This window comes from Macaca thibetana, chromosome 9 (genome assembly GCF_024542745.1).
Source record: "Macaca thibetana thibetana isolate TM-01 chromosome 9, ASM2454274v1, whole genome shotgun sequence".
Classification (NCBI taxonomy): domain Eukaryota; kingdom Metazoa; phylum Chordata; class Mammalia; order Primates; family Cercopithecidae; genus Macaca; species Macaca thibetana.
The window spans coordinates 103124124-103151552 of record NC_065586.1 but is presented as its reverse complement, the minus strand read 5'-3'; the positions used below and the strand labels follow the sequence as shown (position 1 = coordinate 103151552).

The following is a 27429-nucleotide window of genomic DNA, read 5'->3' as shown; positions in this document are numbered from 1 at the left end:
TCCGCATTGAATGGTATTGTAATCGGAAGAGACCCTGGCAAACATGTAGTGCAGCCATGGAGGAAACAGAAGCCCAAAGAAGTATGTTGACTTTCTCCCATCCAAGAACTAACCAGGCCCGACCCTGCTTAGCTTCCGAGATCAGACGAGAACGGGTGCGTTCAGGGTGGTATGGCCGTAGAGTATATTGACTTTCTTAGTGTCACAGAGTATTGGCAGCAGAGCGTGGGCTCAGGTCCATATCTCCTGATTCGTAGCCTAGGACTGCTAAAATGGATAGTTTCATTGAAAAGACTTAATGAGCATCTAATGGGGAATCCTATCCAAAGGTGAATTTACAGTGAAGCTAATGAAGCTTAAGATTCAGGGCCTTCATGGGCACTGGCTGCTATGAATGCTGGGAGTTTGGGGAGTTGTCAGTTGTGCCAGGCGGAGAGAGGAAGCCAGGGTGCAATCAGAAAGCATTTCTGTATACTTATTTCTGCTGAACCACCTGAAGGCATCTCAGAACAAAAGTATATCTATCTCTAAAGCACTATTAATTTCTTGTGATCTAATTTCTTGGCCTAGTAAATATGAAGTTTTAGATCTCATTTTATTTATGACTTTGTATTATTTTTCATAAAGAGAAACTCAACATTAGATAACTTTCATCCCCACAAAACCTGGGTCTAGTCCTGATCCTGGATCTACTTCTCCCAACTCTTCCATCTCAGAACTGGCCCAATCCAGTCCTTCCTTCTGTACCTAGCTAGGCCTGCTTCAGGGACAAAATCAGCAAATGGTATATTAAGATTATTTTTTGCTCTCAGATATTCCTTATTCAAGAACTGGTTCTTCTAAAAGTATAACCTACACTATTTGTGAAATGAGGTGGTTGGAGTTAGATAATCTTTCCAGTCCCTTCCAATTTTAAGTTTCTTTTAAAAGAATAACAAAATTCTAAATTTTTATACCCACCCACTAGCCATGCCATTGTAAAGAATTAGAACTAGAATCACATGGAAACATTTTGGTTCTGTGACTAAAAGACAAGGAATATATAAAAATCACTTAACCTCTGTGGGATTTTTCCCTAACAGAAAGTCTTGTTATTTATTAACACATTTTACTTGGAATTTTAAGATGTTACTTAAATTTTAGTTTCAAGCCAGATTTTTTTAAGCTTTGAATTTCCTTTTAGGCAAATTGTGTCTCACCACACCTTAGCACTCAGACAAGGCAAACAAAAGATCTGCTAATAGACAAGTTAGTTGTTATTGTTGATTGATTATAATTTCTTAAGAGAGTAAAATGTTTTTCTTCCTCCCTTGCCTACATTAAGACTTTCCCATAGTAAAAGATAAGATCTGACACTTGCTTATTGACTATCTCTGGTGTTTTATTCTTGTTGCTTTTGTTAGTTGTACTTTATGGTAAATGAGAGGAGACAATGAGAAAAAAAGTTAAAAGCTTGCATTCTTTTCAGTTTTTATTCCAGTTTCTTATTGAGGTTTATGTTCTGACACTTGGAATGCAGTAATATGCATCGCATTATTTATTAGCTTCCTGCAAGTGTCTTGTGTTAACCTTGAAAAATAATACTTTTTAGAGTTGAGTTGACTTCTTCAGACCTGTGAATAAACAGCATAAAAAAACAAGATGGTGAAGTGGAAATGGAAAGACTTGCTTCATTTCTTCCTATTGAAGCTAAATATATAAAGGCTTAGGAACAGAAGGGCCCCTCATCGTTAACACACAGTTTGCTGCTTAATGGTGTGTTCACTTTGTGTGCGGGTTCTCACATAGGAAGAATCTTAATATTTAGATAGTGTCTGTAATTCAGACAGATACTGATTTGAGAGCATGGAAATCTGTCTTTCTCAGATCATCACCTCAGGGAATTTGGAAGAGAATTTCTCTAGCCCTTACTTCCCTTCCATCTCGCTCCTACAAAACCTGGCTTGTACCCCTCTTAAGTACCTGGTACATCTTTTCTCTTTTTTTTCTTTTTTTTTTTAATAGACTTTCAGAGAGAAGATAATACAGTACATATTTTCTTATTGTTTTACAGCTGTAAACTGAGAATTCTGTGCATTGTCTGTGTTTGTGCAGCTGTGTATCAGTGAGCTAATTTGAGTAGATACTAGCTTGAAGAAGGTTGGTTATAATCTCTCTTCCCTTCTAAGCATTGGAGGGGAATGAGAACAGGGTTTATAGTTTGTTTCTTTAGCTATAAAACAATGGGCTTGCACAAGATATGCTAGGTGCTTTCCTCCAACTGCAGCTCTGGAGGCAACCACACTAAGTTGCCAGCTTCTCCCCCTATTCCCTAGCCCCCAGTTAATGTCAGGTCTTGAAGCTTTGGCTTTTGGTCTCTAGGTCTGTTTCATTTTTCTATTTTACTATCCATATGTAGAAAGATCTTGTCTTGAATATGCATTTTCCTCACATTTTGTATAATTATCTCATCTTGGTACTCTTTTGGGATTACATTGGTACAGCTATTTGGTTTTTTTTCTAGAAAAAATATTTAATTTAGCATCTCCCTTATTTTCCTGGTTTAGTGTAAAAGAAAGTTAAAATCATTTGGGGCAGAATAATTTACCAAGAGGAAGAAGAATATGCAGTGGTCAACTAGGTACTGTATATGGATATGTATTTTGAGAATTATCCTCTTTTTATTATTCAAAATAAAAATGAACAGGAGAAGGAGGTGGCAGAGGAGGAAACAGGACAAGTGTCCTCAGTCTCTCTGGTCTGGCAATGTGAAATTAATAGATTTTGGAGGGAGTGCATTTTTTTTTTTGTTTGTTTGTTTCAGTGGATATCATCTCTGAACTTGGGAAATAGAAGAACCTGTCAAAGGTTAAAGATTGTGTTTTCAAGATTTGCATCAAAAAGCAACTTAAGTCTAGTGGATTTGACAAGTTTAGTTTTGTTTACTAAATATAAAGACCTGGCTCTATGACTAGAGTCTGATAGTTTAGCCTTATTATAAGGTGGTTTTTTGTTTGTTTGTTTTTGTTTTTGTTTTTTGTTTTTTGTTTTTTGCTTGTTACTAACAGGAAGGAACTTAGCTTTCAGCAAAGGGAGAAAACACATGAGTTCCCTTGAGTGACAGCTGCAGTATTTCTCACATGGCAGCTCCTGGGACAGGAAGACTCCTGCAACTCAGGTGCAGATTTTATGTCTTAGCTACAAATGACCTCTGGCTCTGTGGGGAAACTGAGTCAGGGGGATATACCAAATTTACCAAAAAGTTTTTTGCTCTTCAGGACGGCTCTCCACGTGCTACAATTTGCTGTGTCTAATGTCGATTCCGTTATCTGTATGTCCCTAACTTTGTCTGCATCACTGTTGGTTGGCTTGCCTTTTAATTTCCCCAGGGGGGATGCAGTGGCTGTTTCACTCACTGAATTTCAGTGCCATACAGAGGATTTTACATAAACAAACATGACATTAAATTTTGTGTGGGCTGCTACAAAATATAAAGGGCATTTGGGGATTAAATACTTTTCAGAGGCAAAAATATACTAACTGCTTTCTGGATGCTTTCTTGTACCCCAAATTAGTCCACTGTTCTTACTGTTTTTTCATTTCCTCAAGTATGTTTGTCTATACCAGATTACTTTTGTCTGATGACTTCAGATGTTCATGTGTGTGAGTGTGTGTGGTGTGTGCGTGCACATGTATCTCCATCAGCCTTTCAACTCTCCTCTGGAGCACCATGATCCAGCTTAGCCATTATTGATTTCTTTCCCCTTTGTTAACTCAAAAAGAGTGTAATTATGCATTCACTTAAATCTAAATGATGATACTGTAAAACCATCTGTGGAAATCTGCAGTTAGCTGCGTTGGCATTCGCTGTCAGGAACCCCTGATCTGGCAGCAGCCAAGTTCTCCAGTAATTTAAATGGAAGGATCAATTCCTAAAGAGGATTTTACCAGGGTTCAAAACTTTAAAAATGTAATAATTAAATTTTAAAATGACCCCAAAATGCCATTGACTTGAGGTCAGTAAAGAGTAAAAACTCAAGCATGTCTATGATCAGGAAAATATATTCCAGCAATGTCTAGAAGAAGGCAGAGTGAGAGAAGGGTTTGTGACCTAGTACCATGTCTGACAGGTAACAAGGCTTCAATAAATGTTTTTGAAATGAACGGAAAGTGAGGGCATTTCACTGGTTCTGCCTTGCCTCTAGTCATCATCATACCCATGGTAGACAGGATACCAGAGAGGAAAGTTTAGCACAGTGATTAGGATTCCATATGTGATGTGAGTTAGACTTCAAATTACTAGCTCAGTAATTTAACTTACTTAGCTTCTCTCTGGCTCAATTTCATCATCAGAAAACAATGAGATAATTGACATTTCTTAATTATGATATCTGGCACACAGAGTAGACATCAAATAAACGCTAGATGTTAGTTCAGGATTCAGGTGACTTACTGAAAATCACACAGTGGTACACCCTCGTATTGGCTACTCAGCGGCTGTTCCCCACTCTTTCTTTCCTGGCAGAACCCACCTCTGATCATAGTAAATGTCAAGTGGAAATACCAGTTCCTTGTTTTCTCCATCTTTATTGCAACCGCAGGTGGGCATGTGGCAGAATCCTGGTTGGTGAGGGTAAAGGGAGTTTACTGGCAGGGCTTTTGAGAAAGAGTTTCTTCCCTAAGTAGAATAAAACAACAAAAACAACAAAAACCCATGTATACACCAGAGGCCCTTCTTTACTCTGCTGAATATAACCACATCTTCAGGTGATGAAAAGAAGTGTTATGATCGCTTTGCAAACATGAGGGTAAGTACCACATGTGTCAGAGAGGACACATGGACATTGCTTGGGTCCTTGATGACATTGTTGGGCTAAATTAGTCCTGGAACTGCATAAACTCTGGACTTCCTGCTATATGACATATTGAACCACTTATTGCTTGAGTCACTATTAGCATTCTGGTTTTTGCTGCAAACAGCATTCTCATAGATCTGGTGGCTAAACCAAGACTCTCTGGTCTTGGCATGGTGGCTCACACCTGTAATCTTAGCACTTTGTGGGGCTGAGGCATGAGGATCACTTCAGGCCAGGAGTCAGAGTCCAACCTGGGCAACATAGCAAGACCCTATATCTGGCCGGGCGGCATGGCTCGCGCCTGTAATCCCAGCACTTTGGGAGGCTGAGGTGGGTGGATCACGAGGTCAGGAGATCAAGACCATCCTGGCTAACACGGTGAAACCGCGTCTCTACTAAAAATACAAAAAAATAGCCAGCTGTGGTGGCAGGCGACTGTAGTCCCAGTTACTCGGGTTGCGAGTCAGAACGGCATGAATTTAGGAGGCGGAGCTTGCAGTGAGCTGAGATCGTGCCACTGCACTCCAGCCTGGGCGACAGAGCAAGACTCCGTTTCAAAAAAAAAAAAAAAAAAAAAAATGCAAAAAATTAGCCAGGCATGGTGGCGGGCACCTGTAGTCCCAGCTACTCAGGAGGCTGAGGCAGGAGAATGGCGTGAACCCGGGAGGCAGAGGTTGCAGTGAGCCGAGATCACGCCACTGCACTCCAGCCTGGGCGACAGGGTGAGACTCCATCTCAAAAAAATAAAATAAAATAGCCAGGCATAGTGGTGTGTGCCTGTAGTGCCATCTACCCAGGAAACTGAGGCAGGAGGATCACTTGAGCTCAGGAGTTCAAGGCTGCAGTGAGCTATGACTGCATCACTGCACTGTAGCCTGGGTGACAGAGTAAGACCTTGCCTGTAAAAAAATAAATTAATTAAAAATCAAAATCTGGTCATCTTCTGGTTCCGAAGCCTTTTCTGTTTTGAGCAGAGCACACTACCAGCCTAATATTTAAGGTCCTCCACAATAGTGCCAAAGCCTATCTCTGTATTCTGATATTGTGTGGGTCCTTACTCATACTCTAAACTTTAGGTAAACCAGAAGACTTGACCTTTTCTTAATGCTTTCTGAGCTTTCTCCCTCAGTTCCTTTCCTTACAGTACCCTTTGTATACCTCTCATCTTCATCAGAATCACACTCATCTGGGATTTGTCTTAAATGCATCCTTTTCTAAGAATCGTCTCCTGATTATACCTCTCTTACTTGCTCCTTGAAAGATAGAAATACTTGGCCGGGCGCGGTGGCTCACGCCTGTAATCCCAGCACTTTGGGAAGCTGAGGCGGGTGGATCACAAGGTCAGGAGATCGAGACCATCCTGGCTAACACGGTGAAACCCCGTCTCTACTAAAAATACAAAAAATTAGCCAGGCGTCATGGCAGGTGACTGCAGTCCCAGCTAGTCAGAAGGCTGAGGCAGGAGAATGGTGTGAACCTAGGAGGCGGAGTTTGCAGTGAGCCAAGATAGCACCACTGCACTCCAGCCTGGGCGACAGAGCAAGACTCCGCCTCGAAAAAAAAAGAAAAGAAAAGAAACACTTTCCTCCTGCTTCACATCTTTTCTCCTCATATTTTGTAAGTATCTGTGTACAGGTCTGCCTCTCCACCACAAGACTGAGCTTTTAGAGACTCATATCAAATATCATTCCTTTCTTTGTATCCTCACAACATGTATTTAAAAATTATTGCCTTTTAACACAGCTTAATAAATGTTTATTAAATTAAATCTGCAGAATTTTGGAGCTGAAAGTTCTTCTAAAGAAAGCTCTTATTTTCTGAGAATTATGGAGGTTCTTATTCTTGGATGTATGACCCCTCCCCCCAGGATTCAAGAGATGAGTAATATTATTAAAGTTGTATTTATTGTTTTATGCCCATAAATTGTATCAGATAATATTCTTAACCATAAGAATGAGAACCTCTGTTTAAGTTGGAAAGTCAAATAAATGCTTACTGAGTCAAAGATGCACAATCTGGAACATGCATATCTTAAGGAAAACTAGTGTGAGTTGGCTTCTTTTCCCTATAATTGGAGTGCAAAGAAAACAATCAAAAACAAATCTACTGGCCATTGAACACTCCCCTCTTATTTTATCCAACTCTTTGATTCTCATGAAAGATTACTGCAGATCTCTTCAGGCTCCTTATTATTCTCTTCCCCCATATTTGCTTTCATCAGGATCTGTAAATACATCTAAACAAATGATCTCTAGCAAGCTGCTGAAATAAGCAGAGAGGTGGCTATCTGAGCTTGGACCATGAAAAAACACTAAGGCCTACTGGAAGATGGTGGGGACAGGACAAAGGTAGCCAGCATCAGCACCGCCCAACCTGCTGGCATCTTCAATATGGTTGTTCCCTTGCTCACCCAAGCCAGACTATGGCCCACCCCAGGCAAGAGCAATTATGACCATTAGTATGGCTAAGCACTGTCGAGTCTTCCCATGTGTTACAAGAAGCACCTGCCCATGCCATCCCTGAATCACCAGTGGTTGAGAGGAATGCAAAATAAATAGTGTTGTTTTATAGACTAGGACCTAGTCGTCGTCTACATTATTCAGGATTTGGAAATAGAGACCATAAGGAATGAAAGAAATTTTAGGATCTTGTGCCCTAATCCTAAGCCCATACTTTTGTTTCTTTTGAGATTCGATACTGCTTTCACAGTTGGACATAGAGGAAAACAGGAATGCAAATTATTATTAATTGAAGAGTGAAGAGATATGTCCCCTTTTTCTTTTTCTTCCTCTTCTCTTCTTTTTTCTTTTTCCTTTTTCTTTTCTTTTCCTTTCTTTGTTTTTTTTTGAGATGGTGTTTTGCTCGTTACCCAGGCTGGAGTGCAATTTCGTGATCTTGGCTCACCGGAACCTCCACCTCCTGGGTTCAAGCAATTCTCCTGCCTCAGCCTCCCAAGTAGCTGGGATTACAGGCATGTGCCACCACACCCAGCTAATTTTGTATTTTTAACAGAGATAGGGTTTCTCCATGTTGGTCAGGCTTGTCTCCAACTCCCGACCTCAGGTGATCCTCCCACCTCGGCCTCCCAAAGTGCTGGGATTATAGGCATGAGCCACTGAGCCCAGCCCTGATATGTCCCCATTTTCTAAGATGTCCTTGAGGTGAGCAGTAGCCAGGTGAAGTATCCTTACAAATCCACTGACACCCCCCCAACTTCCTGATGCAGAGCAGGTGAACCCCACAATTGGGGCTTAGCCTGGGAGGGTTCTTCACTTCACTCAGGAAAGAATTCAAGAGTGAGCTGATGGTAGAAGAAAGCAGGTTTATTAAGTGGCAATGTATAGCAGAGTGGCTACTCCTTCCAGAGCGGGAGTAACCCATAGGCAGTGTGCCCAGAGGAGCAGCGTATGGGCTGTTTGCTAGCAATATTTATAACCACTTTTAATTACATGCAAATTAGGGGGTGGGCTATTCACAAATCTCTAGGAAAGGAGTGGTAACTTCCAGGTGTTGCTATGGAATTTCTCAACTGCCATGGCACTGGTGGGAGTGTCTTACCCTGAGGAGCAGCGAGGGCAACTAGAGATTGCCTTTGGTGCCATCTGCTAGTTCTGCAGGTTTCTTCATTTCACCCTGCCAAGACCAGGAAATAAGTTCCTCCAGTCTCCTGCCTCACTTCCATCCCACTTTCTGTGGGGTGAATTCTTTAGTAAATAAAAGGAGGAAGATACTATGTTTTTGTTTTTAAGAAAAGAAATGGAAAATTCCTATGCTTCTATTTAGAAAAGCATAGAAAAATTTTGGTTCTCTACAATCTACTACTTAGTTAATGCACAAGTTTTCAAAAGTTGCTGTGTGTAGAACCAGATTACCAGGAAGGTGTTCTCAGGTTCCTTAAATGTTTGGGGTTTCACTTCTAAATTATATGTTATGTTAATAATAAAAACCATGCTGTCATAGTCAAAGGTGTTACATGACTGATAATTGGCATGGTAGAGATGGCCTGTCTTATGCTCCTGGCAGGTTAATTCATTTCAGTGCATACCTGTAAATAAGCTTGCCCTAACGTTTTGATATAACAGAATATTTTTCACTGACTTTTGGTAATTTACAGTAGAACAGTCTTATTAGTCATCCACATACCAGCATCTGTTTGTGAATGTTTTTGTTCTGTAACCCAGTGCAGAAAGAGGTTGGGGCCAGAAGGGAGGAATGAATTGACATTTTCCTCTCACAGAGTCCTTTGTGATGGTTTCTCAACTCCTCGTCCAGAGGGAGTGAGGGCTAGACTTGATGGAATTATTCAGTAGGAGCTTTGTAAGGGCCTGATCAAAGGGTCACTAATCGTTTGGGAGCCCAGGTTATGAAAATGTGGCTCAGTGCTGTGGGAGAAGCCCTTGCTCACTCCCTTGGACCCTCTCCCATTCCTGCACAGAACCTGACCTGTTACTGTTTCTGGCACCCTTCTACCCTCCAAGGAATGGGTGATTTGAGAACAGTAGCTTGGCGAGTGGGCACCGGCATCCTCTATGTACCAGCCGGGTGCGGTGGCTCATGCCTGTAATCCCAGCACTTTGGGAGGCCGAGGCAGGTGGATCACGAGGTCAGGAGATCGAGACCATTCTGGCCAACATGGTGAAACCTGTCTCTACTAAAAGTACAAAAATTAGCTGGCTGTGGTGGTGCGTGCCTGTAGTCCCAGCTACTCAGGAGGCTGAGGCAGGAGAATCGCTTGAACCCAGGAGGCAGAGCTTGCAGTGAGCCGAGATTGCGCCACTGCACTCTAGCCTGGCGACAGAGCGAGACTCCATCTAAAAAAGAAAAAAAAAAAAAAGAAAGAAAAAAAAAAGAAGAAAAAACGTATGGACCAAGTGAAGTTCCTCCCAAAAGTTTTGTAAGCGATAGATGTGGCAAGAAGGAATCATGCAGTGGAAGATGAAGTGCAGATGTCATATGGTGACAGCAAGTCCTAGACTGGCGAGGGGCATACTTGAAACATGTTACTGTGGAAAGTCCCAGAAATAATTGGATGCTGAGGTCCTGGTACAGCACAGGTGGAGGTTATCAAGTCTTAGATAATTTGGGTTATAGCTATTTAAAGATAATATCCTAAGATTTAGAGAGGAACCTTAAAAAGCTAGTACCATATGGTGACCACTTGAATCGGGGATGTTTTAACACTATATAATGAAAATAAGACACAGAAATAAATGGGATGCTGATGGATATGCCACTTTGTGTGGGGGTATATGTGTTCATATGCATTTTGAGATGTATATGTGTTCATCAAAATAGCCTTGCTTTTTGATTGAAGTTATAATTGAATGCTATACACTTAGAGTTTTTCTATACATGAAGATTGTGTGCTGAATGAATAAAAATAAATTATGTGTATATTATTTAAGCACATACAACATTTCACTTAATTAAAAACTTCCACTGAAAGCTGGATGCAGTGTCCTGCACCTCACTCCCAGCTACTAGGGAGGTTAAAGTGGGAGGATCCCTTAAGCCCAGTAGTTGAGACCAGCCTGAGCAATAGAGCAGAACTCCCATCTCCAAACAAAAATGAAAGCAAACAAAACAGCTCCATTGTGTTCCCTTTTGAGTTTGAAAAATACACAAAAACAACAGAGAATAAGACCAGAGTAGCGAGGCAATTGCATTTTTTGACATTTTCTCATTTAAATGTAGTGGTTTTGGCTCTGGTTCCCTTAACAGAAACTGCTTTGTTAAATAGTATTGGCATAACAGAAAAGCAAACAAACAAACAACAAAACATACCTAACATAAGGATGCATCATTGTTCAGGAATAAGATGGTAAATAATGCAGAGAGGCAGTAAAGGGAAAAAATAAAAAGAAATCTCAAATAATCGATTGAAAACATAACTAAAGGTTAGCAGTTCTCCCTTCTTTCTTGCTCTCGTTATGAAAACAGAAAGATTAAATAGATTGATTCAAGCAGATATGCTTTCAAATGCCATAAAGGACTCCTCTTCTGGTGCTGTATTGATAAACTGCCTGAGTGTATCACTGGCATTTCAGTTTTACTAGCCCTGCAAGAAGAGGCAGGGAGCGGTTTCTACCTCCCTGCCTGCCTGCCCTGGGATTGCTTAAACAATTTCTGTGTGTGCTTTGTGCGAGTGGCTCCACACCATTACATGCTGGGTTAAAGGGTTCCTTCTCCGGGGCGCCTTTGAATTCCCTCATCACATGAATGGGAGACACAGCCTGTGACCAGCTGAACTTCATTATTTAGTTTACTGCGGTATTGTATCAGGAGAGCAACTACCTAGAAATGCTTTATGCCCACACCCCTATTTTCTTGGTGGGGGATTTATAGGCTTATTCGGCAAAATTGTACTGAGGTGGAGTAGCAACATCATTCTGTGTCTTCAAACAAACAGCCACCCTGCTGCCACTGATCAGTGTTCCTGGGATGGCAGTGATTGAAATTTAGCACTGAGCGCGACTTAATTGGCACATGGATCTGTTAAGCATATGCCCCCACCACAGGCATGCCATCTGATGTGCCCATAGGGTGTCCCGCACCTCACACATGCTCACGTTTTGCTAAAGAAGCAAGTTTTGAACAGGACCTGGAAGGAAGGAAGCTGTGCTGTAGTTCAGGAGAGGGGTGGCCTTAGATGACAGGTACTCAGGGATCTCTGCCTGTTTTTAAGTTATTGTAATTTTTTTTTCCCCCTTGAACTCAGAACAAACCTAAGGTCAGGGAGTTCCAGTTTGCTTGCTGTGAAGTTTAAAAAGTTAAGAATGTGTTCACTGATGCTTGTGCCTTCAGTAAATCAAACGCTGTGCTAGTAGAGTGGAACTTGGATTCAGCATTCCTCAGCAGCTTGCAGGCCCGGAATTTAAGGTTGGAATGTTCTCTGCTCACTGTGGCTAGAACTGATCCCTTGGCCTTCAGAGAAGAATTCAGGAAATCAATGTCAACGTGTTTCTGCTGAGTTGGAAACAGCTGGGCTGAGCCAAATGTTCTAGGTTATGAGTACCAGGAGGAAAATACGAACTTCGACAGAAAACTGAGCAAACCCATAATGTTTTTCCCTCACGTAAGAAGAGCAAGTCAAGTGGAGAAATCAGTGGTTAGGAACACACACTGCTCTGTGGAATCTTCTCAAGTGTCCTTGGGCTCATGTATTTCAAGTAACCAAGTGGACTGTGTTCATTGCTGTAGACACCAAGAGAAGCCGTCTTCTGGAGCAGCTGTGATGGGAAGAGTTGCGGTGTGACTGAGAAGGGGTATATAGCTCTTCATCAACTTCCCTTTTCTTTCATGAGCGCTTCTGTCCTAACCGGATCACGGACTCGTAGGCTGAATCTGTTTTTCTTTGTGTTCTCTTCTGGCATCAGACAAAATCCTGGGCTCCTAATAAACGTTTAATATACGTTTGTTGAATTCTGAAAGAATGAAATGGTTTTTAGGTTCCTCTGGGTAAAGTTGAAAATAGTGCTGCTTTCAATGTCAGAGGAGGATTTGCTGCGAAGCGAATATAGCTTAAATTTAGCCTTCTGCAATTCTACGGCTTCTTTCCTGAGACCTGTTCCTAATTTTTGATTTTATCTGTTTCTTATGGAACCCTCCATTAGAGTAATCATCTGGACCCCATGAAATAGATTTGCTCCTGTTAAAATGCTGTTGTTTAGCCCTGCCAATGTGGCTTCTATTTTATGGCTTTCCTAGAAATTGGAAGTCAGAAGAAAGTTAAAACCAAGCTCACACAGGGCAAAGGGAAGGAACTAACATTTAAGAATCCCATGCTAGGCCAGGCGCAGTGGTTCATGCCTGTAATCCCGGCACTTTGGGAGGCCAAGGCTAGCGGATCACCTGAGGTCAGGTGTTCGATACCAGCCAGACCAACGTGGCAAAACCCGATCTCTAAAAATGCAAAAAATTAGCCAGGCATGGTGGCGGGTTCCTGTAATCCCAGCTACTTGGGAGGCTGAGGCAGGAAAATCGCTTGAACCTGGGAAGCGGAGGTTGCAGTGGGCCGAGATTGTGCCATTGCACTCCAACGCGGGCGATATGAGCGAAACTCCATCTCCAAAAAAAAAAAAAAAAAAAAACACAACAAAAAAGACAAACCACCATGCTAATTGATATGTAATTTGTATTTATTTACTAATTTAACTTCAAACAACAATTCTTTTTGGGAGATAGCATTACTCTTCATCCCCCTTAATAAATGGGCATACTGACTTTCAAAGAATTCTTTACTCTCTCCGAAAAAGATGGTAGCTGGGCACATTGAGGTTATCCAGTCACCTCAATGCCCAGCTACTAGGGCTGGAAACTAATCATTGACCTTCCTTTCTCCCAGGCATCTGCTCAGTGAGTACCTGAAGTGTGTTCATATTTGGCAGTTCTGCCAGCCTTCCCTAAAAGCATTAAACCCACTAGGGAAAGAAATGCCTGGAGGAGCAGTTAACCCTTGCTGCAGGGTGACAGGGAGAAAGGTAGGGAGAGGATAGGCCTAAGCAGTTCAGTGGAAAGGCAGAAAGGCACGCCAACCCTTTCCCAGTCAGTGCCGCAAATGCCGTAACAATTCATTCAATTATGCTAAGCGCCTATTAAAGGAATCCTAAGCCCTCCCTTGGGCCATTTCAGTTCTAAGAGATTGTAATTGTTTGAGACTAACCATGATTTCTTCTTTTGCCTTCAGGTGATTCTCATTTTGACAAAGCTCTATGACTATAACCTGGGGAGCATCACCGAGAGCTCACTTTGGAGGTATGTAGATAAATGGAGCTAATAATTACCTTGTTATTTAAGCATGATGCCTGCGACTGCTGTCCCACTCACTTTTTCCTGGCAGGATGGTTCCTGGTAATGTGTACTCCTTGCTTTCTCTCTTTAGTGATGCGCTGGGGTTTATCTCCAGGCAGTCCAGAGCTTTACCTTATTTATAGATCCCTTCTTTTAGTCAGTCAGATTCTTTTGCTAACCTGTACAATGGGTTGTGTTTATGCACCGTCTCACTGACCTTTAAGTTTATTGGATCAGAAGTGAGAGTGGAAGTCTCTTTGCAGAAGGACTCAGCACAGCCTCTTGGTCTGTAGAATGAGGCTCTCTACCAGGGAAACTTTTTTTTATTTTTTTGAGAAGGAGTTTTGCTCTTGTTGCCCAGGCTGGAGTTCAATGGCACGGTCTCGGCTCAGCGCAATCTCTACCTCCCGGGTTCAAGCGATTCTCCTGTCTCAGCCTCCTGAGTAGTTGGGATTACAGGCATGCACCACCACACCTGGCTAATTTTTTCTATTTTTGGTAAAGACTGGGTTTCTCCATGTTGGTCAGGCTGCTCTTGAACTTCTGACCTCAGGTGATCTGCCAGCCTCGGCCTCCCAAAGTGCTGGGATTACAGGCATGAGCCGCTGTGCCCAGCCCAGAGCAACATTCTTTTACTAACTTCCCTTCCATGACGGTCCTGCAGCTCACCAGCAGCACAGGCATACCTACCCACACTCATGCACACCCTTATCCTTAGGATACACACTGTATTACTTCACACATGTAGAGTGTGGAAATGATACAGGATTTTTTCAGTGCCTGTTTGCCAGCCAGAGACCTCTGCAGCCGGCAGTGCCTCTGATTGAGTTTTGCTTGTGCCCACAGGGCTTGCTCTGCCCACTTGGCCCATCAGGCTGCACTCAGCTCATACAACTGGTCTATATCTCATGCCCGCCAAGGGCAAGCCAGGCGCGCCAGCTGCTGTGGTGGGGTGGGCAGCTCCAGGCATTGTCTCTGTGCAAGGCTGTGGCTGGACCAGGTGTACGGCAAGGGGCTTCTGCCTTGGGCGCTGGTGTCTGGATGAGGGGAATGCGGTGGCGCCCTAAAAACTCGGAGACACCAGCAATCACGAAACTCCAAAGGGGGTGTTGCAGCATGGCACACAGCCCTGGCTTGGGGAGCTGAGGTCTGGGTCCCCAGAAGGGTCACAGCTCTTCTCTCCTTCTCACCAGCCACAGTGCAGCAAATGGGGTGGGGGTGGTTTTTAGCTCGTTCGTGTTACGGCTTGTTCAGTCCCACTGCTCTGCTCTAGCCCATGGCTCCTAGGCTGGCCCGGCCCCACTGCTACTCCCTGTTGTGTGGGGCAGCTGCCTGGCACCAACAGAGGACAGGAAGGCTACAGTGTTACAACTCCTTTCTCACTCGCTGTTTGGTGGGTCCCAGGTTCGTGTCCTGCATCCAAGAAGAATGAGGTTATACGGACAACTGGAGAGTGATGCAGGCAGAGAAGAGTTTTATTGAGTGATGGAACAGCTCCCAGTGGAGAGGAGACCCAAAGCGTGTAGTCCCTACCAGAAGGCGGGTAGTCCCAAAGTGCGGCTGAGGCCAGGGTTTTTATAGGCTCAAAATGGGGGAGGTGCAAGCCGTAGGTAGAAAGAAAAAAACATATTGGGTCTTGGAGGAGTTTCCCAACCATGATTTTGGATCCTTGGTAGCCCAACTGCCCAGTCTTGCTGGTATTCAAGGAGCTCCTCTATGCTAAGGGATTTGTACCTATTCATTTGAAAAATTATTGTGATAGTGGTAGAAGGCAGACAGATTCCTAGGCAGATAGGGGCAAGCACCCAGTGAAACCCAACCTTCAAGCCATAAGACAGCCTGAAGCCTGGAAACCAAGGGGCCACTTTTGGGTATAGTTCCTAGTTACAGGGATGTAACTGAAAGTGTGCGAAGTTTGGTAGGGGCCTTAATAAAAAGTATAATTTTTTAGTGCTTTAAGGAGCCAGCATCTACTATATTGCCTCAATTCTGTAACCCTTCATCAGAATCTCTGTGACTCTGATCAACTTCGTACTTCCCTGATAGATTTCTCTAATGGATCTCCATGTATAAGAGTAAAAGCCAGCGTTTTTTTCTGCAGTGTATCTGCCATATAAAACATAGTCTGCATATTAGAAATTTAATAGATAATGCAGTTTTGTCTCACTGGGACAGAGGCTTTCAGCAGTCGTAACTCTCCACCTGCATAGTGGAAAGAGCATGCTTGCGGGCCCTGAGGAGCTGGTCGCCCCAAACTGTAGAAGCTCAGGTTCAGTGTGCTTTTCTCTTCATGATGGGGCATTGTTACCGACGGCTCAGTCTAGGAAGAATGTCCTTTTTAAACTTGGTGGAAAAGGTTAATTTAAAAAATGGCATCACATTCCATTAGTATCAGGCTTCCCTTCTGAAGGAGCAGTCTACTTGGGTGAAGTCTGGGAAAGTGTGGCAAGAATGACCTGCTGGCTTCTGAATCTTAAGATGAATTTCACTGAAGGATGTATACTGTCATGCACTGCATAATGACGTTTTAGTCAACGACACCATATACAACAGTGGTCCCATAAAATTATACTGTATTTTTCCTGTACCTCTTTTGTTTAGGTATGTTTAGGTACACAAATACCATGATGTTACAATTGCCCACAGTGTTCAGTACAGTAACATGCTGTATGAATTTGCAGTCTTGGAACAATAGGGCATACCTTACAGCCTAGATATGTAGTACGCTACACCCTCTAGGTTTGTGTAAGTATACTGTATGATGTTCACAGGATGAGAAACTCACCTAAGGTCATGTTTCTCAGAATGTATCCACCTCATTAAGTGATACATGACTGTAGATACACATATAGTCAGCGTTCTCTCTCTGTGAGTTTTAGATCTGTTAATTCAACCCATCTTGGATCAAAACTGTTGGGGGAAAAAATTAAAAAACAACACTAGCACTAAAACAAGTAAAAAATACAGCATAACAACTATTTACATAATATTTATATTGTATTTAGTGTTACAAGTAATCTGGGAATGATTTTAAATATACTAGGGAGAAGATCAGTACATCATATGCAAATACTACACCATCTTCTATCAGGAATTTGAGCATCTGTAGATTTTAGTATTCATGGGGGGTTCTGGAAACAATCTCCTCCAGATACAGTGAGATGACCATGTGTATACGCCCACACACTATACCCATAGATACATAATATATTTTTAAAATATACCCCAATAGTCATTTGCCATATGTCATATACTGGTGTGACTACTGCAGGTATGTGATATATTAGAAGCTGGTAATTTTATTTATTTTAAATTATTATTATTATTATTATTTGAGAAAGAGTCTCACCCTGTCACCCACGCTGGAGTGCAGGGGCATGATCACAGCTTACTGCAGCCTCAAACACCCAGATAAAAGCGATCTTCCCACCTCCACCTCCCAAGTAGCTGGGACTACAAGTATTTGCCACTACCCTAGGCTAATTTTTAAAAATTATTTTTATAGAGACAGGGTCCCATTTTGTTACTCAAACTGGTCTTGAGCTCCTGGGTTCGAGTAACTCTCCCACCTTAGCCTCCCAAACTTTCAGGATTACAGGCATGAGCCACCACGCCTAGTCATTTTAGTACTTTAATAGGAATGGCACGTACCTTACTGAAAATATAATTTAGAAAAGAGAGAATAAGGTGGAAAATATGTATAATACTTCATATTATAATATATAATATGTCATATATAAAACCTCAGTAGGACTTTTGAACAGCTCACGGTGCCCATACTCAGAGTTTAGGGAACCTCCGTAGTTACGCTAATACAGAGGAGGAGTGGGACAGGCCTGGGTGGGTAGACGACAGGGGTCAGGAAGAGAAAGCCTTATGGTTCTGAGTTGTCTAGCACATACTTTCTTGAGGGAAACTAGATGGCCTAGCACAAACTGACTTTCTCCTGCACCAGCTCATACTGTTACCAAAACACCAAGGATCCAGTCTCAGCCCTGCTGCTCACTGCACAGAAAGCCAATCACCGAGACGACGATTATTGCCAAGGAAGAAGGCTTTAATCAGGTGGTGGAGCTGAGGAGATGGGCGATCAGTCTCAAATCCATCTCCCTGACTCACTAAACTTAGGGGTTTAATATAGTGGGATAGAAATGTAACAGTGTGTTGGAACTCAGGAACTAGGGAAAGGTAAGGAAATGAAATGAGGGGCCTGGCATCTCATTGTCTGAATGCGATGAGCTGGTGAGTTTTAGTTCTTTGATACTTTTTGAGAGGCTTCCAGGGCCTTTCCTGAGGAAGGAACTCAGATGAAACAAATGTTAAGTTTCAAGCTTTAAGACAGGAAGGGCCAATTCCTATTTTTATCCAAAAGAAATGTGTATGGGACTATTGGGGTGGTTTCAGTACTTTATGTTCAGAAAACCTGCCTATGCCAAAAATTGGGGACTATGACCTCAGGCAAGTCTTAGACATCTGCAAGGTACCCATGGCCCTGAGTACAGGAGTTAGCATATAAGCTAGTACTCAGTAACTCTGTTTTTAAACAGAGCAGTGAACACAACAAACTGAATGGTCATCCAAATATTATTTTATTATATTGTATTTTATTTCTTTTATTCAACAGTGTTGTATTGATTAACTCCTTTATGCCTTGGAATGATCTGGTCCAGCAAGGGGAAGGTATGTGTGTGCCTAGATCAACAGCAGATAGGCTCTGTCTTCCAGGTGTTCCTTTTTAGAGGGGGACAAAGATCTGTGGACAGTCAAGGTGAGAGGAAAATACACTTGCATGTATCCCTCCTTTTGTAATTGTATAGAATAAGTTATTGAAGCAGCCACCCAGAAATGCCAGATCCCAGAATAAGATAGATATAATGTAAATAGACAGACTCTCACACAACTGTAAGTGTTGTAATAAGAATATGAGATAAGTGTTGCTTCTTTACTTTGCTCATGTAGATATTTTCTCTTCTTAACTCATCTTTGAGTCCTTGAACCCAGCACCTTCTGGTTTAGTGATAATGATGATAATGGTAATAATGACAATACTGAAAACTTTTACTGGGTATTCACTATGTGTCAGACATGATGCTGAGTGTTAGACATGTGTTATTAGATCCTCTTAATTCATTTTTATGGTGTGCCCAAGGTCACACAACTAGGAAATAGTAGCCTACAGACTTACAGACATGTTACTGAACTCCATCCGTTCATTGCTTATCTGTCTTCCAGAGCTCTGCCTTCTGGTGGATCTTTCTATACCCAAACAAATCAACAGAATATTTTATAGAAATATATGTGTATATTATTATATATTATCTATATATGTGTTGTGTATACACACACACACAGACACACACACACACACACAAACACTATATACAGAGCGAATAGGGTTTTCTATATGCTGTAACATTCTGAGCAGCAGTTGCCTTACTCCCGAAAATACTGGGCGACAGAGAAATGGCTTCTTGTCCAACAAATAGATGCATGCAGTTTTCAATTGAGCCCTTATTCTTTACAAGTTTTAGCAGCTAAAGAGTCAGAAAGGGGCAACTGGCAAATGCCCTTGAGGTGGTAGGGTAGGCAAGAGGCCAAGAGGCTGTTGACCTTACAGTGATGTCCTAGGGCTGTAAGCCTTGCTGGATATTAACAAACCAGGGAAGACAGAGCGAGACATCACTGTACCAAATTAATGAGCTTTTGCTCCCAGTTGGTCTTGTCATTGATTACACCTTAATCTTGGAGCAAGTTGGTGATTTCTGTTTCATTTTGTGTTGTTCTTCACTCGGGGAGTCAAACCGAGAGGAAGAGGGGATGATTTGATGCAGAACAATCAACTGCACCTTAAAATTGTCTTCACTTTATAGTAGATTAAGCTTTGCGAATTGGAGAGCGTGGTGGTTTTACCATATTGACGCAAGATAAGCTTAAAGGTTGAGAAAAATAAAATGTCAAAATCTTGAATATAATACTTCTGAGAAGAAATATATTCATCTTTTTTTCCTGTTATACTGGGGCAATCAGCAGTCTGTTGAGAGAGGCTTAGCTTGTGAGAAAGCCCTAGGCAATTCTGGAAGGAGCTGAAAGTCTACTCTCTTAAAGCAGCACTCAGCCTGCAGTACCTGTCTGTCTTAGAGTTTGCCTGACATGGCTGACATCTCAAATGCAGTGTCCTATTCTCAGATCCACATGGGACACAAGCAGGCTTCTAACTGGGTCTCCAAAAGTATGCACTTCTCAAACAGCAGAACCTGCTTTTGGAGGGGCACAAAGCAAGTGCAGTTTAAGGACAGAGAATGTGTTAGGCTTTTGATGTGATTCTGTATTGGCAGCCAACCCTGTCCCATTTTCTCAGGGGACACATTTTCTTGGGCATTACACATCGTGATTATCAAGAGAAGTTCCCCAGTAGTGTTTGTGAATAATAGCCTTGAGGCAGAGACTGTGTGGGGATGAGGGCAGCCTGTGCTCTCTGAAGAACTCCTTGGGTTCAGGCTGAAGGGAACTCATCTGTGTGCTGTGAGCCCTCTGCCGGCCCTGTGGGTGAGTCCCAACGCCTCCCTTCTACTCCCACACCACATCCAGGGGAAGAAGAGTGGGTGGCTTGGGTCAGATTGTTAGTCCCTGCTTTGAAGGATGTTTTGCTACCAAATCCAGGTTTCACTCTGCTATAAACACAAGGCTATATGCACATCCTGAAATATTAATATTAATAATAATAATAATAATAAAACCAGAGTGTGATAACTTCCAAGCAAGAGAAGTCTTGATGCCACACAGATTTAATGATGCAATTCACACCTGTGCGTACAAATGTTTAGTGCCTCTCCAAGGTCCAAGGGAGCTAGTCAAGCTCCCAGGCAGGATCCGGAAGTGTTCTGGATTGTGGCTCTTTGGATTCTCGATTCTTTTGTGTTTTGTAACTACCATTCCATATTTGTGTCACTTGGAGTTGCTTGTGGTTCCTGAACTTATACAATTAATATTTTTTTTTTTTTTTTTGAGATGGAGTCTTGCTCTGTCGCCCAGGGTGGAGTGCAGTGGCGCGATCTGAGCTCACTGCAAGCTCTGCCTCCCGGGTTCACGCCATTCTCCTGCTTCAGCCTCCTGAGTAGCTGGGACTACAGGCGCCTGCCACCACGCCTGGCTAATATATTTTTTGTATTTTTAGTAGAGACGGGGTTTCACCGTGTTAGCCAGGATGGTCTCAATCTCCTGACTTTATGATCTGCCTGTCTCAGCCTCCCAAAGTGTTGGGATTACAGGCGTAAGCCACTGTGCTCGGCCTACAGTTAATTTTTTTTTTATGTTTTAAAGAAACAGGGTCTTGCTCTGGCACTCAGGCAATGGAACAATCATAGCTCACTGCAGCCACAAGCAATCCTCCAGCCTCAGCCTCCCAAGTAGCTGGTGCTACAGGTACACACCACTGCGCCAGATTAATTTTTAAATTTTTTTGTAGAGACGAGGCCTCAATTTGTTGCCCAGATTGGTCTTGGACCCCTGGCTTTAAGCAATCCCCTTAACTCAGCCTCCTAAAGCACTGGGATTAGAGGTGTGAGTCACTCCACCCTGCCGACATTTATTTTAGTAAACCTTGTTATTTTTTAAAAAATCACAAATGTGTGCTCATTACAATGAGCCAGAAAAAAATACAGATATATATATATTTTTAAAACTGTGAATAGTTTCTTACATACCACCTAGATCGAGTTTTCCTGATATCTGTGATGTTGAGTTATTGTTTTTTTCTCTTCATATCTTTATGACTCAACTAAAAAGTGCCAACAGATATATACATACCGTAGGTCTACTTTTTCATTTGTTTAAGAAAACAGAGGTATACTATTCACTCGACTATGACAACCTGATTTATTTCCCTTAACAATGACTCTTGGGTGTTTGTCCAGATTAATGCATTGAAAAAAATGGTCCAGGCTTATAAGCATCCCAGAGTATGCATATTGTACAGTATATTGAATTAAACAACTGCATGCTTAATTAACTTATGTATTGCTTCCTACATGCCAAGAAGTGTTTTCAGTGCTTTCATCCTTTTAACAACCCCACAAAATAGGCACTGTTTGTAGCTCTAGTTTCTTTCTTTTTTTTTTTTTTTGAGATGGAGTTTCATTCGTGAAGAGTGATGGCATGTTCTCGACTCACTGCAACCTCTGCCTCTCTCTGGTTCAAGCAATTCTCCTGCCTCAGCCTCCTGAGTAGCTGGGATTGCAGGTGCCTGCCACCATACCCAGCTAATCTTTTTGCATTTTTAGTAGATACAGGGTTTCACCCCGTTGGCCAGGCTAGTCTCGAACTCCTCAGGTGATCCGCCCGCCTTGGCCTCCCAAAGTGCTGGGATTACAGGCATGAGCCACCACACCCAGCCTGAAGCTCCAGTTTCTAGATGAGAGAAGTAAGACTTAGAAAGATTTAGTAGCATGCTCAATGGTCTGACAGCCAGCTAGTCAGATAGAGCCGACTCCTGAGTATTCTCTGAATGCCTGTGCTACACTGCTTCTCCATTACCTTTCTGATGGATCTTTAGTTCATTTCCTCAAGAGTTGTTATTACACATAGTGCTCTGACAGACATATCTATAAACATATCCTTTTACTTTGGTAATTTTACCTTTATAAAGTACAATAGAATTCTTAAGATGATATTATTGTATCAAAAATGAATGCATTTATATTGTAAATGATACTCGAGATTACATTCCAAGAAGGCTGCAACAAATCATACACGTGCAAGCAATAATAGTTTGCGGATTTCCCCAGGCTTTCATCAGGACTGGAATTTTCAATGCATAACTTTTAAATCAGTCTTTTGGATGAAAATGATGTCTTGATCTCCGTGTATTTTAATGGGTATTTTCCTGACCAGAAGTGATAGTGAGCATCTTTTCATATGTGTATTGGTCTGTGGCACTGTGGACCTCTCTTTTTCCCTCACTCCTCCAGCAAAAATAATTGCTTCTTCCTCATTAATCTTGTAGTGAATTATGTATCTTTGATTTACAATGGTTATCAGATGTATATTTATTTTGTTCAACAAACATCTCTTAGACCCACCTGTATGCCATGCCAAGCAATGTACCAGGTATCAGTGGGAATAAGCATATAAATAAATAATTGTTCCTGTGCTACAGAAACCCCAAATCTAGTGAAGAGCAGACTTTCAGTGCATAGTTACAGAAGTGTGCTAAATGCAGGGTAAAATGTATGCATAAGTTATTGTGATGTTTGTCTGTTTCCATACTGTGTTAGTCTGTTCCCATGCTGCTAATAAAGACATACCGGATACTGGGTAATTTATAAAGGAAAGAGGTTTAATTGACTCACAGTTCCACAGTGCTGGGGAGGCCCCACAGTCATAGTGTAAAATGATGGAAGAGCAAAGCCATGTCTTATATGGCAACAGGCAAGAGACTTTGTGCAGGGGAACTCCCATTTACAAAACCATCAGATCTCGTGAGACTTGCACACTAACACGAAAACAGTATAGAGGAAGACCCGCCCCCATGACTCAGTTACCTCCCACCAAGTCCTTCCCTTGATATGTGGGAATTATGGGAGCTAAAATTCAAGATGAGATTTGGGTAGAGACACAGCCAAGCCATATCTCATACTAACCTGGAATTCCAAAGACTATGACCATGTCTTATTTTCATTTGGTTCACACCCAAAATAGAACTGGTCTTATTAAGCATCATTAAATGCTTTTTGCTTTGAAGCAGTATGTTATGAAATGATTTAGTGTCACTGAAAGCCAGGCCTACATCATATACTTATTTCTATCCTAAATTTTTAACCTACTGTCTTATGTGTAGGCGATACAGTTCTGAATAATGTGCTACATGACCTCGTGAAATTCCATGACATTGCAGTCAGAGAAGAAGAGCATAACCAGTGCCAAGTGGGAAAAGCCCAGCGATTCAAGTCAGGAATCTGTTATTTCCATAGAACTCTAGGCATTCCTGTTCAGACCCCTTGATTTTAACAAAATGTTAGAACTCACCACATAAAAGCTGGTTCTACAAGGATCTACATGTATTCATCCAAAAGATGCTGTAGACCTTCCTGAGATCTGTGAGACTGTCTGTGAGTCTGGTCTCAGCTTGCACCCCTGCTCTCCTTGTTTGCCTCAGTGATTGACACCCTGCTGAGTTCCCCACTTCTCCTTTTAGCAAGTAATAGATGAAATACACAGTAAAGCAACACTGTCCTGAGGTCCTAATAACTTTGCCAATATAAGCTGAGAAAGCAAAGGCAAAAAATTTTACTAGAGAAAACAAAGCAACTTACATTCTGCTATCAAACCTGTTTATATATTTCTGGAAGTATTTAGAATATTAATTCCCATTTTAGTACATTGATATGAACACCACATGGTAAAATTCTACATCTGTGAAGTCCCTTGAGATACAGATCACCACCATCCAGTTACCTTCCACATCCTCACAGTTCCTCAGAAGGCTTTCCTATGTATTCACTGTTTTGGATTATCCTTTTATGTTAACATTTAAGCTTATTAATAAGCAATCAAACAATGGAAATTAAGTGCTATTTGAGTATAGTGTCCTGTATTGGGCACAAAGAAAGTCAGAAGATCCTCAGAACACAATTTCATACCTTCTAGGAAGACAGAGTCTCTTTATTCCTTCAGCATGACTAGATCCTCCATGTTTTTCAGGTCATAGTCCAAATACCAACTTCTTTTTAAGAAGCCATTAGTATCTATACTATTAAAAGTAGACTTGGGTGGACATGGTGGCTCACTCCTGTAATCCCAGCATTTTGGGAGGCCAAGGCGAGTGGATCACTTGAGGCCAGAAGTTCGAGACCAGCCTGGCCAACATGGTGAAACCTTGTCTCTACTAAAAATTAGCTGGGTGTGGTGGCTGGAGCCTGTAATCCCAGCCACTCGGGAGGTTGAGGCAGGAGAATTGCTTGGACCCTGGAGGCAGAGATTGCAGTGAGCCAAGATCACAGCACTGTACGTCAGCCTGAGTGACACAGTGAGACTCCATCTCAAAAAAAAAAAAAAAAAAAAAAAAAAAAAGCTCTTGCTTCTTTCTACCATAGCTCTTTGTTTTTTTCATTCACTACATGTATCATGATCTAGAATGATTTTATTTATTACTTGTCTATTGTCTGATGCCACCGTTAAAATATAAGCTCCCTAAGGGCAGAGACCTTGTCTGTCTTATTTTCGGTGTCTAGGAAATTGCCTAGCACAAAGGTATTCAAGTGAGATTTGGCAAATTAACTGAATATGTAAATACCTACATACATGGACCCATGCTAACTGGTATAAATCCAGATATAAATAAGGTCAGATTGTTGTCCTTAAGCAATTTGCAGTCTGTTGGGGAGACAGGTAGATAAATGAGAGATTACATCAGTATGTATGTCAAGTGCCATAGTAGAAGTACTATAGGTTCTCTGGATGGGGAAGGAAGAGCTTCCTGGAGGAGAAGAGACCTGAACTGAATCTCAAAGAAGGAGTAGGAATTAGACTAGTAAGGGAGGCTGATTATTTAGTGAGTACCTCCCATATTTCAGGCACCTCTAGGTGCTGGCAGCATGGCATATTGAGGAAATTGCACCAAATCACAATACAGTCTGTGTGTGCAATGGGTCAGTTCTTTGCTAAGTATTCTGACATTTATCCCAGAGGAAGTAATGCATCTCGGAAAGGTCTGGGGCAAGTAAAACGGTTGATGAGATGTGAATTTCCCAAAAAAAATTACCTTGGTGTCATGTTGTGGATTCACCTGGCAAAGAACAAAATTGGTGACCATGAACAAAGTAGTCAATGAAGTGAGAAGTAAGAGATGAGAAGGGGCCAACCTTTTCAGAGAGTGAAAAAATGGAGTTCAATATATAGAGGGTAGGGGTGATTTCAATAGATTTTGTAAGGGAAAGGTGAACAGGACCAGTGTTTGGTGAGTAAGAAGGTGAAAGAGAGAGACATATCTGCAATGACTTTCTCAGTTTTGTCTTGGACATTCCAGAGGATGGTGAGATTTTTTCTAGGAGAAGATGGAGGAAGACAATTTTAGAATGGGAGATGGGGATGAGGTGAAGAGAATATTAATTAATTAATTAATTTTATTTTTTATTTTTTTTGAGATGGAGTCTCGCTCTGTTGCCCAGGCTGGAGTCCAGTGGCATGATCTTGGCCCACTGCAAGCTCCACCTCCTGAGTTCACGCCATTCTCCTGCCTCAGCCTCCCAAGTAGCTGGGACTATAGGCGCCTGCCACCATGTCCGGCTAACTTTTTTGTGTGTTTCTAGTACAGACGGGGTTTCACTGTGTTAGCCAGGATGGTCTCGATCTCCTGACCTCATGATCCGCCCACCTCAGCCTCCCAAAGTGCTGGGATTACAGCATGAGACACTGCGCCCGGCTTATTAATTTACTTTTTAACAGATTGAGGTTGAGGTAGTTAGACAACTCAAATGGAAATTTTCAGCTAATTAAAGTATACATGGCCTTGGAGTCCAGACGGAAGGACTGATGCGAAGACATATTTGGAAGGCATGAACTTGAGCAGTAGAAGCTGTGTTCATAGGAGCCTAGGGAGAGTGTGCAGAAGAAAATCAGAGAAAAACTGAGAAGATCCCCAGTTCCTAGACAAACAGAAGTCTGAGGAGGAGTTGGAGGAGTTGCTGCTTGAAAGTTGGAAGAAAAATTAGGCAGAGGAACAAGTGAGAAGAACATTAAACATCACAGATAAGTAAGAAAAATATGTGTGAAATAGCCACCAAATTTGTCAGTTCGGAAGACATTGGCTCAACAGAAGTGGGGGAGGGAAAGTTGGGTTACAGGGGGCTGAGAAGGTGCATCTGTCTATCCTGGTGATGCCTACTGAGCACCTCTGACTAGTGGACGAGCAGTCAGGGAATGGGGACAGGATATGAAGACAGCTCTCTCAAGAAGGAGCTGTGAAGGGAAATAAAAGGAAGAGACGTGAGTTTGCAGAAAGGAGGTGACAGACAAAAGGAACATTTTCCTTTCTTTAAATGAGAACAAACCTGGCCATGTTTGCATTTTCCAGGGAGAAATCAGTGAAAAGAGATTGAAAATATAAAAAAAAAAAAATAGTGGAGAATAGAACTGATAGAGAACTGTTAGAGAATTGAGTGGTAAAGAAGGTATGGAATCCAAGGTCAGGTGGAGGAATTATCCAGCCATAGTACATCAGGGAGGGCAAGGGGTGGACCGAGGGGAGCTTTCCTTTCACCAAGCAAGGAGGCAAGGAGACCAGGATAGGGACTCCCACAAATCAGCTTTCCTGAGCGATGTGGGTTGGGGGGTGTCCTGCCATTTGGTTGTATGTTGAGTGGGAGATGGACGTGAGATGGGACTTGACATTTTGGAAGAGCCACTGAGAATACAGGAGAGGGACAGCTCAGGGGCTGGCTTGCACTGCACTGAATAATGCTGAGATCCAGATGAGGCTACACTCTGGGGTCCACATGGCTGTGCTTTTGTTCCAGTGAGCCTTGTGTAACACACAAGAAGGCATTTGTTTATGATTCCAGGAGGAAAGACAAGAGGTTGGGGGAGCTGATGGGCTTGAGTGGTAGATAAGAGGTCTCGACTAAATAGAGAAAGAAGAAAGGGAAGCCGGAGGTGGGAGGAGGACAAACAGTGAAACAGTAGGACCTCCGATCTATTCATATTTAAGAGCCTAAAGAACACTTAAAAAAAATATATTACCCAGAGGAGTGTGAATTTTTGTATTATAGAACTTGGAACATATCTTGTCCCCAGGGAACTCCGTGAATGG

At 42.2% G+C, this 27429-nt stretch overlaps 1 protein-coding gene across 4 annotated transcripts in view; it reads left to right on the top strand.

Annotated features, from left to right (window-relative positions):
- The window catches only part of SORCS1 (sortilin related VPS10 domain containing receptor 1), a 595404-nt gene that overhangs the window by 191938 nt on the left and 376037 nt on the right, over positions 1–27429 (top strand). For all 4 annotated transcript variants that reach the window (XM_050804902.1, XM_050804901.1, XM_050804903.1 and 1 more), the window contains exon 2: positions 13522–13589. In XM_050804902.1, the coding sequence (XP_050660859.1) occupies positions 13522–13589 (68 nt within the window). The remainder of the gene's footprint in view (positions 1–13521; positions 13590–27429) is intronic.